The 16,624-nt window shown below is 28.3% G+C and overlaps 1 protein-coding gene across 4 annotated transcripts in view; it reads left to right on the forward strand.

Annotated features, from left to right (window-relative positions):
• Nucleotides 1-9,742: 9,742 nt before the first annotated feature.
• LOC113366663 (putative uncharacterized protein DDB_G0282133) overlaps nt 9,743-16,624 on the forward strand; it is a 32,210-nt gene continuing 25,328 nt past the window's right edge. For all 4 annotated transcript variants that reach the window (XM_026608307.1, XM_026608308.1, XM_026608309.1 and 1 more), the window contains exons 1-9: nt 9,743-10,095; nt 11,086-11,171; nt 11,244-11,530; nt 12,457-12,532; nt 13,428-13,570; nt 13,954-14,135; nt 14,205-14,335; nt 15,060-15,161; nt 15,257-15,363. In XM_026608307.1, coding sequence (XP_026464092.1) covers nt 9,838-10,095; nt 11,086-11,171; nt 11,244-11,530; nt 12,457-12,532; nt 13,428-13,570; nt 13,954-14,135; nt 14,205-14,335; nt 15,060-15,161; nt 15,257-15,363 — 1,372 coding nt within the window. In that variant the 5' untranslated portion in view covers nt 9,743-9,837. The remainder of the gene's footprint in view (nt 10,096-11,085; nt 11,172-11,243; nt 11,531-12,456; nt 12,533-13,427; nt 13,571-13,953; nt 14,136-14,204; nt 14,336-15,059; nt 15,162-15,256; nt 15,364-16,624) is intronic.

Raw genomic sequence — 16,624 nt, forward strand, 5'->3', positions numbered from 1 at the left:
ACTCATTTTTAACTTGATGAATAATATTTAATACATGATTAGTTATGATTAGTTTTTACAAATTTTATATAAATAAGATTGAAGAAACTATGATGAATTTAATAAACCATATTGAGATTGACTAAATAACTGTATAAATTATATCGTATTATTCAGCTTTATTGTATTAAAAAATCAAATTATTATTTACTATTGGATGAATGAAAATGATGATTCAAAAAATTAATATTTATATTCAACTTACGTGTTACTCGTGCGATTTGCGATAAATAGATAGTATTTTTGATTTTGAATTATCGTTTTATTTCTTTATGTTTATTATTTAGTTTATGTTACAACTATATATTTATTAATAATGAATCAAAGATTGATTGTGCATAAAATTTTGAAGTAAGTTCATTTGATATACAGTCCATGTAATGCGTCATTTAAAACTGAAGAAACTAATAAATGATTACAATAATATTAATAACAGTGATAAAGATAATGATAATAATGTGGAAATTTATAAAAATAGTTCAGTCAGAATTATTGTTGATGAGGTCATTCAATTTTCTATAGGATATTTTTCCATATTTTAGGGAGTACAATTATTATATCGTTTTAAATGTTATTTACATAATTATATTTTGTCTATTTTAATTCTAATTTGATCTTTTGAGCTGAGATGTCATTCACTTATGATTGAATTACACAAGATTGCATTAAATGATAGTTCCATGGTGATAGCATCAATCGCAATATCCAAATTCTGTTTATTCATTGGCGATTTTTCCAGAAAATATCATTATTAGTACTTAATTGTACAATGGCCAATCAATAAATTTGTTTAAAAGTCAAAAGTCGAATTAATCATGAAAACTTTGTACCAACTAAATTTAATTTCAAAAAAGGATGAACTTGAAAAATGTAAAATAGAACTTTAGAGGATTATAATATTCCTGGGCCAAGCGCTTAAGCATAAATTAACAAACAACCGCAAATGCTAAAAGAAGTTTTTCAAAGATAAAGGTATGTAATAAAAAAATTAACTAATGATAAATATCATTTTGCTTTTGGACAAGTTGCATGAACTTTTCAATACGTTTAAATAATAAACATGATCAACAAGAATTCAGATTTAGCAAATTTTGGTTTAGATCATTATTCCAAGTTTTGATAATTTTTTAAAATTGAACGACTTGTCGCAGTCTTATCATACTTTTGTTTCAGGATATTCTTTATGGTTACTATATCTAAAAGTTCATAAAAAGTTTCATCAAAATAGTCAGAATATTTTTTTTAACAAACAATTGCAAAGAAATGGCCCAGCTGATTTACCAGCACGATTCCAACCGAAATCTTTCGAACAGTTTTTCAATTTTTAGAACCGGTTTGGAATTTTTGTAAAAAAGTGGATGATAATTTTAGCACGTTCCAGGTTCCTGCTAATTTCATGTAAAAGACCGGACCCATCTTTGCAAAAAACTAAATAACACCACTCCTTATCAAACTTTATCAAATGGCTTCTAATTTTTTGTATCGATATCGATTAGTATCGATGCAGTCATTTTTAAGAAAACGTCCACGAAAGGTCTAACTTTGACTGACCTACACACACTCATAGTTTTCCAAATTGGTTAGACGATCTATAATAACTTGAAACGTTGAGAAAATTAGTAAGTTGGATTTTAGGGCAAAACCGTACACATCTCCTTCGGGATGTTAAAAACTTCTATAAGATAGGACGCAAGTCATATCTGTTACAATTGTCCACAGAAGCAGAAACATTAGAAAAACTTTAGCCCTAATCAGCTATAAATGATTTAGTAAGTGAGTACGTTGAATTTGAATTGTTAGAAGGAATTTGGGAAAAAGTGAGAGATAAATATTGATGATCATGACGAACATATAGTTCTTTTAGGAAGTTATCAAGGAGAGAAGTACGAAATATCATCAAAAGAACGCATACCAACCAAACACTCTAATAAAAGACCTGCTAAAACAAGTACCTATGAGAAGATTAAAAAGAAAGTGGCCGCAAGATTTAATAAATTAACAAACAATATATTTATGTAAGGAAATTCCCCACTGGGGAAATTTCTAAAAACCCTGTACCCGTCAGCAAATAACCTCATTGAACCCAAGATTCAGATTGGTTGTAAGAAATATTAATAAAAAAAACATATATCTATAGTTTCTATAGAAATATGTTTTCTATAGAAACTATATATTCTATAGTTTTTATTTATCACATATGGAGCTCCGCCAAAGCACGCTATGTCTATGTCCCTGCTAAACTATTCCAAAACACAAAGTTTTTTGGAATAGTTTAGCCCGTGATGTTTAATGTTTGTTTTAATAATAATCGCGCTCAAACTTCGAGTAGAGCTCTTCCGTCGGATGCTATAAATTAAATATTTATATATTCGTTGTTCGTATCTTTTGTTTGCAAAATGCAATTCACAAATATGCTTGATTATTTGTTATTAATTAATATTTCAGATCTTGATAACAACTTGCATTTTACTGAATAAATGTTACCATAGGGAAAGACATAATCAGTGGCGTAACTATAGGGAGGCAGGTATGGAAAAATGCCACGGACTTGCGACTCAGCTGTTTGGTCAAGGGGGCCTCGACCAAAGGGGCCGCAGACTCATAAATATTTTTCAAAAGATCTTAATTCAAAGTGGGACCACTAAAGACCATAATATAATTCCAAACAAAAGAATTTTGATTATTTATGGAACGAATCCATTGGTTTCTTTCTATTTTATAGCCAGTTAAAAAATAACATCCCGTAGGGTAAGTTATTGTAATGGGCCGAAAATCAAAATTGAAAATTTTTACATTTCTCGACGTTTTGAAGGTTTCTGAATATTTTGGCATACTTCAGAAAAAATGGATGTGTGTATGTATGTATGTATGGATACAATTTTTTGTCCACGTTTTCGGGCGTACGGATCAACCGATTTAAATGGTTCAAAAAACATTCGATTCGGAGATAAAGAGCAAAGAGTGCAGAAAATAGAAATCGAGTTTTTGAGAGAACGGAGCATCCGATTTGAATGATCTAAAAAACGTTCAATTAGTTATGATTGGGAGAAATGGTTATTAGTTTTTCGCAAAGGTAGGCTCAGCCATTTCGAAGATACGGAGCTAAATGTACAAAAAATGGCAGTTTTTGAGAGAACTAAGCGTCCGATTTAATTGATTCAAAGAACTTTCTGCTTGTCTTAACAAAATAATTGTTTTTGGAAAAAAAAAATTTGTTTCAACTTTTTTTTCAATTTTTTTTTTAATTTTTTGTATATCGAAAATAATTCAGATTTAATTTTAATTCTGACTATAGTTCTAATATACTTTAAACAAATAATTTCAACTTTGCAATTCAGTTTATATAATTCTTATAAATATTAGACAATGTTACAATATTTATAATAATCTATTTGAAAACATTCAGTATTTCTCGAACATTTCGTTACGATACGGGAAGTTCCAGCATTTTGCCTTAAGGCACGATACCACACACCCCACTAGTTTTTTAAACAATTTAACAAACTTATAATTTTTTTAAATAGGATCAAAAGATGGAAAAGTTTTTTAAGATTTATATTTAATAACAGCATTTAAGTAATTAACTTCAATAACAATAAAAAATTTAATCATACTAGACAGTACGTTATGATGACCTATTTGCTTTAAAAGTTTGTTTTATTCAAATTTAAATATTAGAATTAACTAACAAAAACAACTTTATTGAATTACAAATCAGATGAAAGAAAGCTATATCATATAAAAAGTTTGAAAACTACTTTTTTTTTAACTTCCCGTAGGGTAGTTATAGTAATGGGACGTAAATCGAAAATGAAAATTTTTGCGTTTTGAAGGTTTCTGAACATTTTGGCAAACCTCGGAAGAAATGGATGTGTGTGTGTGTGTTTTGTGTGTCCGCATTTTTTCGTCCACGTTTTCGGGCGCACGGATCAACCGATTTGAATGGTTTAAAAAACATTCGATCCCTATTGATAGGGAGATGTGCTGATTAGTTTTTGGCAAAGGCAAGTCAATTTTTGACAAATCGATTTTTTCAGAGAACGGAGTATCGGATTTGAATGATCTAAAAAGCATTCAATTTGTAATGATTGGGAGAAGAGGTGATTAGTTTTTGGAAAAGACAGGTCCCGCCATTTCGAAGATACAGAGCTAAATGTGCAGAAAATGGCAGTTTTTGAGTGAACTAAGCGTCCGATTTGAATGATCTAAAAAACTTTCTGCATATTCTGCGAAGTGGTGATTAGTTTTTGACAAAGGCGGGTCCTGCCATTTCGGAGATACGAAGCTAAATGTGCAAAGACAGTTTTTGAGAGAACTAAGCATCCTAGTTGAATAATTCAAAAAATTTCATGCTCGTGTTAACGAAACCATTGCTTTTGGGGATTTTTTTTTTATTTTAAAATATAATTCTATTTTGAATTTCCAAAAATATGTTTTAATAGCTCCTCAGGCTTAAGCCACCGAACTTTTAAAAATGGACAAATTGTAAATGTTGGCTTTTAGTAGGACATACACAGCGTGCAATTAAGTGCGTTGAAAAATCTTGACTTCATTATAATAAATTAAACTAGCTGTAAGTGGAATTCTGTCTTAAGGCAATTAAGCATCGTGCCTTAAGGCAAATTGCTGGAACTTCCCGTGCCAAAAAATATTATTTTTTTAAAAACGATTAACATTTTTGAAAAAATTTTACTTCGAAAAAATAAGATTTTTTAGAAATTTTAAATTGGACAAAAAAATACTTTTTTTTAAAAAAAATTTTTTTTTTTAAAAAATTTTTATACAATTTTTTTTATATAAATTTTTTTTTGGAAAAAATATTATCTTCATTTTGACATATTTTGTAAGATCTGAACTTTTTTTCAAAGCAATCGTACTGCTTTAATTGCATAGAGACAAAATATAAAGCGCGTAAGCGCCGCGTCGCTGTCTAACGGAAAAACATTGGTACGGAACCTATAGGAATGTAAACAAAACTTATACTTATTGTTAAAATCTCAATAAAATATCTGATAATTTGATATGCATATGTCTAATGTCTAATGATTATTGTTGACCGCCAAATGTTATTTTTTTTTTAGTTTTTTTTACTAGATCTCCGAAACCGCTAGACCTATCTTCTTGAAAATTTGATCAAATCTTCATCTTGTTAATACAAGTAAAATGTTTTTTGAACTATACAAATCGGACGCTCCGTTCTCTTAAAAACTGAGTTACCGTTTTTGCCCCATATCTTCGGAACGGCTAGACCTTTGACAAAAACTAATCAGCACGTCTCCTTATCAATACGAATCGAATGTTGTTTGAATTATTCAAATTGCTTCATCCGTGTTCCCGAAATCGTCGACGAAAATTTGTATCCGAACACACACACATGCACGCACACACACACACACACATACATCAATTTTCTCCAAGGTATGCCAACATATTCAGAAACCTCTGAAACGTGAAGATATATAAAAATTTTCATTTTCGATTTTTTTGCGATTACTTACTCTATGGAAAGTTAATTATAAATAAATCAATTTATCATCTCCAGAACATTAACAATCGTCATTTCATTTCGAATCAAATTCCAAAAAAAAAAATAGTTGCCAATTACACAAAATTGAAAAAGTGCTCCCGCATAGTCACAGTCTAAACGCATTTGCAAATAATTCTTTGCGACATTTTCACTTATACTGTGCTCAGCTTGGCGGCATTTTCACATTTTTCAATAATTTTCACAAAATTGGAAAAGTGCTCCAGTACACAAACAGTCTAAACGCACTTGGGTAAACATTTGTACCAGAGTGGCGCTTAGGCTGTGCTTAGCTTGGGTGATTTATTGAATTTTTAATCCAAAATTACAAAAAAAATTTTTTGAAAAAAAAATTAGAAACAAAAAATTTTTTTTTCCAAAATCAATTATTTTGTTGAAAAAAGCAGAAAGTTCTTTGAATCATTTAAATCGGACGCTTAGTTCTCTCAAAAACAGCCATTTTTTTTAAATTTAGCTCTGTATCTCCGAAACCTCTGGGTCTACCTTTGCCAAAAACTAATCAGTACATCTCCCTATCAATAGGAATCGAGTGTTTTTTAAACCATTCAAATCGGTTGATCCGTTCTCTCAAAACCTCGCTTTCTATTTTTTGCACTCTTTGCTCCATATCTCCGTAACGGCTGGACCTGCCTTTGCCAAAAACTAATCAGCACATCTCCCTATCAATAGGAATCGAATGTTTTTTAAACCATTCAAATCGGTTGATCCGTGCGCCCGAAAACGTGGACGAAAAAACGCGGACATACAAAACACACACACACACACACACACACACACATCCATTTTTTCTGAGGTATGCCAAAATGTTCAGAAACCTTCAAAACGTCGAGAAATGTAAAAATTTTTGATTTCGATTTTTGGACGATTACTATAACTTACCCTACGGGAAGTTAATAAAATAAAAATTGAGTACCACTTGACGATTTTGATTGATGTGGCCCCATCTAATGAATTTACCATGGGCCCCAGATAGTCTAGTAACGCCACTGGATATGATTCATTTGTTTAAATGATAGTGAGCAAGTGTAGCACCGTGGCCATTTGTTCTTTTTGTTTTGAGGTTTTGTCAGGTATTTTATTTCAGACCATTGTTAATATTCGTAATTTCGATTGTGTTAATTGGATAGTTTGGGTTATGACTTTGCACGAATATGTAATGTCTGATCTTACTTCGTGTATTATTAATCGAACTTGTAGTTGCTTTAGTGAATTGCTTTCGAATGGATCTTCATAAATCGGATAGCTAATTTTTCATAAGTTGATTCAATTTGTTGCTTTTTTAAGATCCCTGGACAATAGTTTCGAGTGTAAGAACATTGTCTAGGCTATGGTAAGTAATCGATTCTATATTATCTCTAATTTAATGTTGAGTTAATGCTCTAGCTTTAGAATAATCATGTAATGACTTTCTAATTTTGTAGTTTAGATTAGCAATGCGAATGTAATGTCAACATCGGCAGTATGCTTTATTTTCTGCGATTATTTATTTCTTGAAACAAAAGTATTCACAGTTATATGGATTTGGGTTTGGTATGGATTTATTCATAAGGTCTATGAATTCTTTACAAATTAAGTCAAACTTGCGCATTGTGTATATTTTTTGTAGTTTTAATACATTTCTGACTTCCTATAATATCGCATACCCCACGTATAAAAATTGGTGTATTAATTTTTTTTTTAACTTACTGTGGGATAAGTTATAAAAATCACAAAAAAATCGAAAATGAAAATTTTTGCATATATTAAAGGTTTCTGAATATTTTGGCACACCTTAGAAGAAATGGATGTATGTGTAAGTTTTATGTATGTATGTGCGGATACAATTTTTCGCCAACATTTTCGAGAGCACTGATGCACCGACGTAAATGATTAAAAAAAGGTTCGATTTGTACTGATGGGAAAACGTGATGAATAGCTTTTTGCAAAGGTAGATCTAGCCGTTTTGAAGATACGGAACAAAAAATGGTAATTCAGTTTTTGAAAGAATGGGGCATCCGATTTAAATGATTCAAAAAACATTTTACTTAGGTTGACGGAATGGAGAATTGGATGCATTTTTGGAAATGTAGGTCCAGCGGTTTTGTCCAATAAAAAAAGTTAAAAAAATGCCATTTGGCGGCCAAAATTGATCATTAGACTTATGCACATCCAATTATCAGACCATTTATAGAGATTTTAATAATAAGTACAAATTTTGTTATATTTGTTCCGTACCAAGATTTTCATAAATTGCCCAAAAAAATTTTTTTTCAAAAAATTTTAAATCTTTCAGAAATTTTAAATTACGATACACAAAGTTCCTAAATCAACATCAATCTAGTTCTCGTGCATGCCTCTCATTGAATCATTAAAAAAGCGCAGACAAGAAAGCGTTGATTAGAAAAAAAATAGTTCAAAATGAAAAAGTGGATGTATGTCTGTGTGTGTTTGTGTATATGTGTGTATCTATATGTGCGGATACAATTTCTCGTCGACAATTTTGAGAACACGAACACGTTTTAAATGATTCAAAAATCATTCTATTCCTATTAATGGGGAGTCATGCTGATTAGATTGGTCCAGCCGTTTAGAAGATGCGGTGCAAAAAGTGCCAAATATGGTAATTCTGTTTTTGAGAGAAAGGAGTGTACGATTTTGATAATTCAAATTTCATTTGTATACAAATCGATATATTGATGAAATGAAAAAACGATCGGATTTTTGGGAAGGCAGATCCAGCGGTTTCGAAGATCCAATGAAAAAAGTAAACTAGTGGTGCATGGCATCGTGTCTTAAAGCAAATTGCAGGAACTTCTTTTTAGAACTTTGAAAAAAAATAGATTTCTGAGATTTTTTCGATTTTTTGTGAAATACTTGAATCTTTTATATCCTTTGAAATATTTTGAATAAATTAAATTATTTTTCGAAGCAATCGCAATACGTTAGCTACGTAAAAATAAAATATAGAAGCGCGTGAGCGCCGCGTTGCTGTCTAACGGATAAGAATTGAGACCATAGAAATGTAAACAAAATTTGTTCTCATTATTAAAATATCTATAAAATGCCTGATAATTTGATGTGCATATGTCTAATGATTAATTTTTTTTGCCAATTTTTTTTTTTTACCTGCCTTCCCAAAAATGGTGGCAGTTGTTCATTTCGTCAATACAAATAAAATGTTTTTTGCATTACCATTTTTGGCTCTTTTCGCCCTGTATCTTCGGAACGGCTAAACCTACCTTTGCCAAAAACTAATCAGAACGTCTCCTTATCAATTATACAAATCGAATGTTTTTTTAATTATCCAAATCAATTGATCCATGTTCCAGAAATCGTCGACGAAAATTTGTATCCGCTCAAACACAGACACACACACGCATACATCTATTTTTTCTGAGGCATGCCAAAATGTTCAGAAACCTTTGAAACGTAAAGATATATAAAAAAAAATATTTTCGATTTTTTTGCGGTTACTATAATTATAGTAACCTTAACTTACCCTACGGAAAGTTAAAAAATGCCATTTGGCTTTTTATTATATCATTAAAATAATCATTAAACATATGCGCGTCAAATTATCAGATATTTTATATAATAAGTACAAAATTTTGTTTACATTTTTATGGATTCTCAATCAATGTTTAACCGTTAGATTATGATGCGGCGCTTACGCGCTTTGATATGCTATGCTAAAACAACTATGCAGCAGGATTGCTGCATAATATTTAATTTTATTTTTTTGAAGTTACAATTTATATATTAATATAAATTCAAATCGAATTTTTCAAAAAAGTCAATTTTTTTCAAAAATTTCATAGATCTCAAAAATCTAATTTCTTCAAAATTTTCAAAAATTTTACAATGCGCTACGGAAAGTTCCGGCAATTTGTCTTAAAGCACGATGCCAAGAACCACTAACAAAAATTTACATTCGCATTCATTTTTTTTCTCAAAATCTACAAACATATATGCAAACATTTATGTTTACTTATCTATGTATGCAAAGTTTATTTAAATAAGAGAGCATACTTATATCCATAGATAAGTAAACATGCTTATATCTATTCTAATATAAATATCAGTGCTTTCGTGTTTCCATCTATCGGCAGATTTACCTGAAATATTTAGAAACGACAGCGACGCCATATTTGTGGATTGTTTTAAAACAATCAAAATATCGTGCGATTGAATTTTATATTTTACTAGTAAAATTAATGTAACTTTGGTGTTTTTTTAAACTTAGTATTTGGCGAGAAGATCATAACTGTTATATAATGAATGTGACAAATGTAAATATTGTTCATCAAAACTGTACTAATCAAATTATTCGCAACATGGGTGATGTGATTAGTAAAGAAAATATAAATGATTCCAAATACATGAAAATGCCGGAAAATCATATGAATGCTTCGCCTGTTGAAAACATGAGCAAAATTCAAGTTAATCCAATTATGGATAAAATTGTGACTACGATTGACCTTATCGAATCTGAGGAATCGAAAAATGACGCCAATGTAGCTGTAAATGAGAAGGTATAGTTTTATTTGGCAGGTTACTTTTACAGATATTGTTTACAATCTCAATGAATGAAAGTAAAACTCTCATTTCTATAAAGAGTATGTTTGATACATAATCAATTTACTTAGATTCAATCATATATTTTATTTTACAGTAATACAACATATTAAATAATCTTTTCAGTATTATTATTTGCACATGATTTCTGTGATAATTTAGAAGTAACTTCAAAAATTATTATATTTTCTATTAGAATATTATAAATGAGTTTGTATACCAAATAATTAAAAAGGTATAAAGGAGTATATCAGAATACTTTTGTGCAAGATTTTACTTTTATAGGTTAAATTACAGTACCTCTAAACAGTTTCCGATATATAATTTTAAATATGATTAATACTTTCACAAACACCATTTGATGTGCTTTATATAATCATGCTTATTTAAAAAGAATAGGTCTCGATAAGTTCTTAGAAGCTTATCACGTTTGTGTCATATATTTATGTATAATAATGTAATATTTTTGGTTTTCGATTAACTTTACATCTTGTATTGGAATTTTATAGCAACATTTTATATACAACTAAAGTCAAGGCTCCTACGAAATTTGAGTAAAAATTTTGCTGCAGTTTAACATACAAAACTGTCATAATATATGTATAATAATTCTAAAGTAGTGATCGACAATTTTCAATTTTAAGCATCTAGACTCTAAAGCCTAAATTTACTCTTACTACATTTATAAAGTGGAGGAAATATTCTTGACAATGTTGTTTATCTATTACTGAATAGAGTTAAATGCATGTTAAGTAGTTTAAAAGTTAATATAACATACTATTTAACTAGATGAAACAAAATGAAAAATTTGATCATACATTTTGAATTCAGTCCCGGTTTTTGTTGGTTTTGTTGATATATATCTTTTATTATTACTGGTTTGTAATTAGTGATTTGAAATGAACATGAAAGAAATATGTATAATTTGTTTAAACCCTTCATTTTAGGTTTCTGATGCTAAATGCAATTCTGAAATAGCATTAGCCTCTTCAAACGAAAATCATAATAGTGTTAGCCAATGCTGTAATAAGAGGTTATTATTTCTTTTGGCTTTTGCTTTTTTTATATAAACTATAAATGTTGCTAATTATTTTCATTATTTCAGTGATAAAATAGATTTTGAACAGTATAAAGTGCTACAAGCTTTTATGACTGAACTGCAAAGCATCATACAAGGACTTTACGAAGCTAAATTAAATGATCTTAAAACTCTTTTATGCACATGTTGTAGCAACTCTACATGTTCACCCCATGAAAGGCCAGAAGACTTATATTTAGATGATGCAATGGATTACGCTAATGATAGTGATGAATGCTCTAATTGTGATGCATGCGAAGCAACTCTAAAAGAAACTAATTTAAGTAGTCAATGTGGTTGTGTAGATCCATCAGGTAAAATTATTATATAATTGAAAGAGTAAAAACTTCGAATTGACATAAAAGGAACTTGCTTGCTTTTTTACAGTAATCTTTGGAGTGTAAAATAATTGATAATGAAATTTATATTACTCCATCATTTATTAATTAATTTCATTGCAATAATGATTCATCCAAACAACATGGATTTATTATGCACAAAGCTTTCGATAGCCATCTCTGTCATCAAAAGAATTAGATATATATTAAATAAGGCTTGTGTCAAAGATATTTACTATGCTTCTTCACTTTTTGTTCTTTTTAAGGCAAATCAGTGGGTATGCAAAAACAAAAGTAGTGCTAAAAAGCTGTTCAAAATATTATAACTATTTCATTATTATTAGTAGTATTTTGTCTGATAGTATAACTGTGGTAGGAGAGCACTGTATTTTTTCCATTCCTCTTTTCTTCTATTTTTTATTTTTTAACACTAGCGTTCATGATATTGTGTATTATGTCATGAACTTCAATTTTCTGTTCTTAATTATCTCTTCTCATCTTAGTTGTATGGCATTTAGATTCTTTTCAGATCTTAGTTTTCGACCAGTTTTTATTGTTTTTTCTTTGATGACTTTGATGACGTGCAAAAGGAATTTTTCTTTAATAAGTGTCTAATACAGTTTCCGTTTCTTCATATCCGATAGTACACTCACTGATTCATTTTAATATAAACAAATTCAGTAATGCTGATTGAATATTTTTTTTGAAATTTCATAAATTTATTGAATATTATTGATACGTATAAAAATTTAAAATAAACATTTTTACATTCGACACATTGGCTGTTTTATTCAATTCAATATGTTTCAACAACAAACATAAAATCCTCAATATATATATATATATATATATATATATATATATATATATATATATATATACTAAGTTTATTTTATTTTTAGGGTATCCTCATCACACCTCAAGGAAATTACGTAATCCAAAATGTATTGATGCAAGAGTAGTATATCTAGTTGAAAGGTAAATTCATACACACCTTCTACTCTTCGGTTATATCCTAAAAATCTGTGATATCTTATGAAATGAAACATAAGTAAAAACGATTCTGCTTCTGATCCTTTAAACTAAATATTTTCTTATAGATAATGAAAGATTGAATTGTATTACAAGTGTGTTCAAAATTAATTAGCCCCTCAGATAATATAGATTTTTATAATTTGATTTATGTTGATTTATTATCTTAATGATGTATGGAGAACTTTACCTAATATAACAACAATACAATCATTATAATTAATTTTATAAACACAATTGATAATTATATATTTTTCTGTTTTTGATTTTATGATGGAAGTAAGGAGCCAATAGTGATCAAATTTATAAACCAAAAGAAATCCTTTGTTAGAAAATATCTTTTTCTAAAAAAAAAAAAAATAAGCATAACTACCTAAGATAAGACAAGGACAAACTTTTTAAACTAGACATTGTTTTATTTCCTAACACGAATGAATTCCAAACCAAATGAAACAATTATGTAAAAAATGTTTAATATGTTCATAATACATATGACTAATTTTAATTATATACTTTCAATTATATAATTAATATTTTATTTAGGGCACAATATTGATTTTATTGTTTCAATTATTTAAATTCTTCTTGTGGAAATAAAAATAATTTATCTTTAATTAACATAATCTGGTTTAATAATTTTATTTGTAAATAGTTCAGAAGTGCTGATTGGAGATACACATTTAGTGCTAAAACATACAAATGAAATGTTTCCTTATATTTGCATTATGATTTATCTATAACATTTTTCTATACATATAAATTTTAGTAAAAAAAAAATTGTAACTAAACATTTAGATTATTTTAAACATGAAATGTTAATTTATATAATATTATTTAACAGGTTATATGAAAACAATCCGCATAAATTGTTCCAGCAGCTGGAAACACAAGTGCATAACATAATAACAAATTTATATAATCATCTAGAAACATTTATGAAAAATCACAATAATGATACCAAGCATTCCAGACTTTTCATTGATCGTAAGTTTTATGTATTTATAAGAACTAGTTTTATATATTGTTCCAAAATAATTCATGTTCTTTTGGTCTGCATCAGAATCATGTCTCTCATCAATTGTGCAGAGTATTATAAGTTTGATTTGCTATTATTTTTTTTAAATTTGTAGTAGTGTTTAAATTCTTAAGTAGCTGTTTACTTTCTCAAGTAATGAAAAGATTATGAAAGTAGAAATGATTCTGATCTTTTAATAATAAGAGTTTTTGTTAAATGGTAAAATAAGTCTTGAAGAAATTTAAATATAAAAAAAAAATTATATGATTTAGTTTATTAATTGCCTACACACACGCATATATATTTATTTGATAGTGATTATTGCTTATTTATGAATATCTGTATTATATAGTTATTTTGGAATGCTATCAAAATCTATGTTCTGCTGCCAAACGTGTTGCGCCTATACTAATGCAGTTACAAAGAGGTCACTTATCAAAATTTTCACTGACATGGGATCTATTGAATAGAAGTATTTATTTGGAATGCATTCATATGAAAATGCAACCTTATGTTCTAGAACTTATATCTCAGGTAAGTACACCAGTTCAAAAAAATAAAGCCAATATTTCATTTTTATGCAATTAAATTTTGAATTCTCAGTGTCGACAAGTGCAAACTGGTGCTAAGCTGCAGAGAGATGATTTGGTACAACGTTATATAAAATTAGATGGTGAAATGACTTTAATCTCAGCAATGTGGTATGATGTTAGTGCAATGATTGAAGATTACAAGTAAGATATCGTGCAATTTATTATTTTTATGAAAATACTTTTTTACAAACTTGGTGTCTTCAATTCGATAAAATTTTAAATACTAAAATCTAATTGAAAAAGCAGATTTTTTTAATGATTTATAGTTTCTATTTTTGAGTTTATAAATAAGCAATTCATAATCGGTAATTCTAAATATTATATTGGGTTCTTGTCAAGCTTAATTATAACAAGTAGCTGAAAGAATATTATTTCATGATATACATAGTTGTTGAAGATTTAAATAAAACCTGAAATTTAATTATACGTCATAAGTATTAATTTGTCAATTTATAACTGCGAAAATAGTAATCAAAGATTGTACAAAAGATGAAATGGGCAAATAATGATACAGTTTTAGTGAGAAAATAAATATTTCAAAAGAATACGTTTGTTGTTTAAGTTCCAGATATTGAGGTGTTCAAATATTATTGATGTGAGCTTATTATGTAGAATATAAATCGATAACTCTGCAACTAAAAATCATCTATACATATCTAATATTTTAATTACAAATTATGATTATTAATGAAAATATTTAAAAAATTTAAGATGGATTCCATTTACATTCCAATTTGTGCTATCTAGCTAAATATAATATAATTAAATCAGTTATTAAAACTATTGATAAATTGAGCTCAGAATTACGCAGTCAATAAATATTTACTAAGATAAACACAATTTGTATATTTTTTATTCTTTACAGCAATGATCAGTTGGTATCACAAGATCAGCAAAAAAAATTAGATAATCGATATCAGGTGTTATTAGATTTGGAAACAAAGCATAAGAAGTTAAAATTTCACAAGTAAGTTAGTTTTGCAATACTACAATTATCTACACAAGTAAATTAGTTTTGAAATACCATATTATTGCTTTTACTATACTCTCTTTTTTTTTAAGGATAAAGAGGTCTAATTCAGAGCCAGTAGGCATGCAATCCCAGAATAGTAACTCTAATTTTGTTTTAACTTCTACTTGTAACAAGTGTTCCAATGTCACAAATGCAGGTGAGATTATACTTCTTTTATTTGCAAATGATTATCAACCATATAATTGAATCAAAAACAATTTTATATGCATTATAATCAACCATATACTTGAATCATAAAAACAATTTCATATGCATTATAAGTGTAAGTTCATTACTTACTCTTATAAGGCATAATGCATATTTAGCAGCAACTTGATAGTTTTTATTGGATAAGTATAATTCGGAAAAAGGGACAATATTCATATATTTTTTATTTCTCAGCAAATGATGAAATAAAAAGTCTATACCAGATCAAATCTATACCAGGCTTAGTCAATAATTCTTGAAAGTGGTATTTTGACTTAAAGCAAGTTCTATGAACTTTCCGAAATATGTAATAATTGACAATTGTTGATTATTATCGACCAAAATTGAGATTCAGATATTTAGATGAAATTTTCAACTGTTTATTTTGAAAAATAAAGTTTTTTGTTTTCAATTAAAATCTAAATATTATGATTTCCAATTGATGTCTATCAAACACATTTAAATTATCTATAATTATATTAATTATAGTGCACAAACACTATATGCTTGAATGTCCTAAAATTATAGCTTATCATTCTAAATATTAATTATTTTATATAATTCAACCAATTTTTGTAGAACTGTTTAGTGCATAAACTTTATCACTATGTTAAATTTCACGAAAAACATCAAAACATTTTTCTTTAGAAAATTATTTTGTGAACTATTAAGCATCTGCTTCAAGAAAATACTGGGACGATTACGTAAATCATATACGTGGTCCTCCATATTATTTAATGATTTAAAGTAACATTTTTTACACAATTGGAAATGTTTTGTAGACTGCTTATTTACTTTTTGGCTAACTTCAAAGCCATTTCTAATGGATTGGACAATCATTTTGCCAACCTTATCGTGGCTCTTCCTTATACTTTTAAATTTATGAAATTCAAATATTAACTTATCACATCACAGAACGACTTTTGATACAAGTTTTGACTATTTTTGCAAATGTTGATGAATTTTTTAAATTAAACGACTTATTGCGTAGCCGTAATATTTTAGTATGTTCTTTAAGACCATGAAATATATCGTTATAAATATGTTTCATAAAAATTGACAAAAAAAATTTTTAACGGTTAGTTACAAGAAAACGGCCGATCTTCACTAAAAACTAATCAGAGCGATTCCCAACCAATATCTTTCGAACGGTTTTAGAATTTTTAAAATCGATTCAGAATTGTGAGCTAAAGATATGGACAAATTTTACA

Source organism: Ctenocephalides felis, unplaced genomic scaffold (assembly GCF_003426905.1).
Source record: "Ctenocephalides felis isolate EL2017-DRISC unplaced genomic scaffold, ASM342690v1 CF-g0.4_SCAFFOLD_01170, whole genome shotgun sequence".
In the NCBI taxonomy this organism is placed as follows: domain Eukaryota; kingdom Metazoa; phylum Arthropoda; class Insecta; order Siphonaptera; family Pulicidae; genus Ctenocephalides; species Ctenocephalides felis.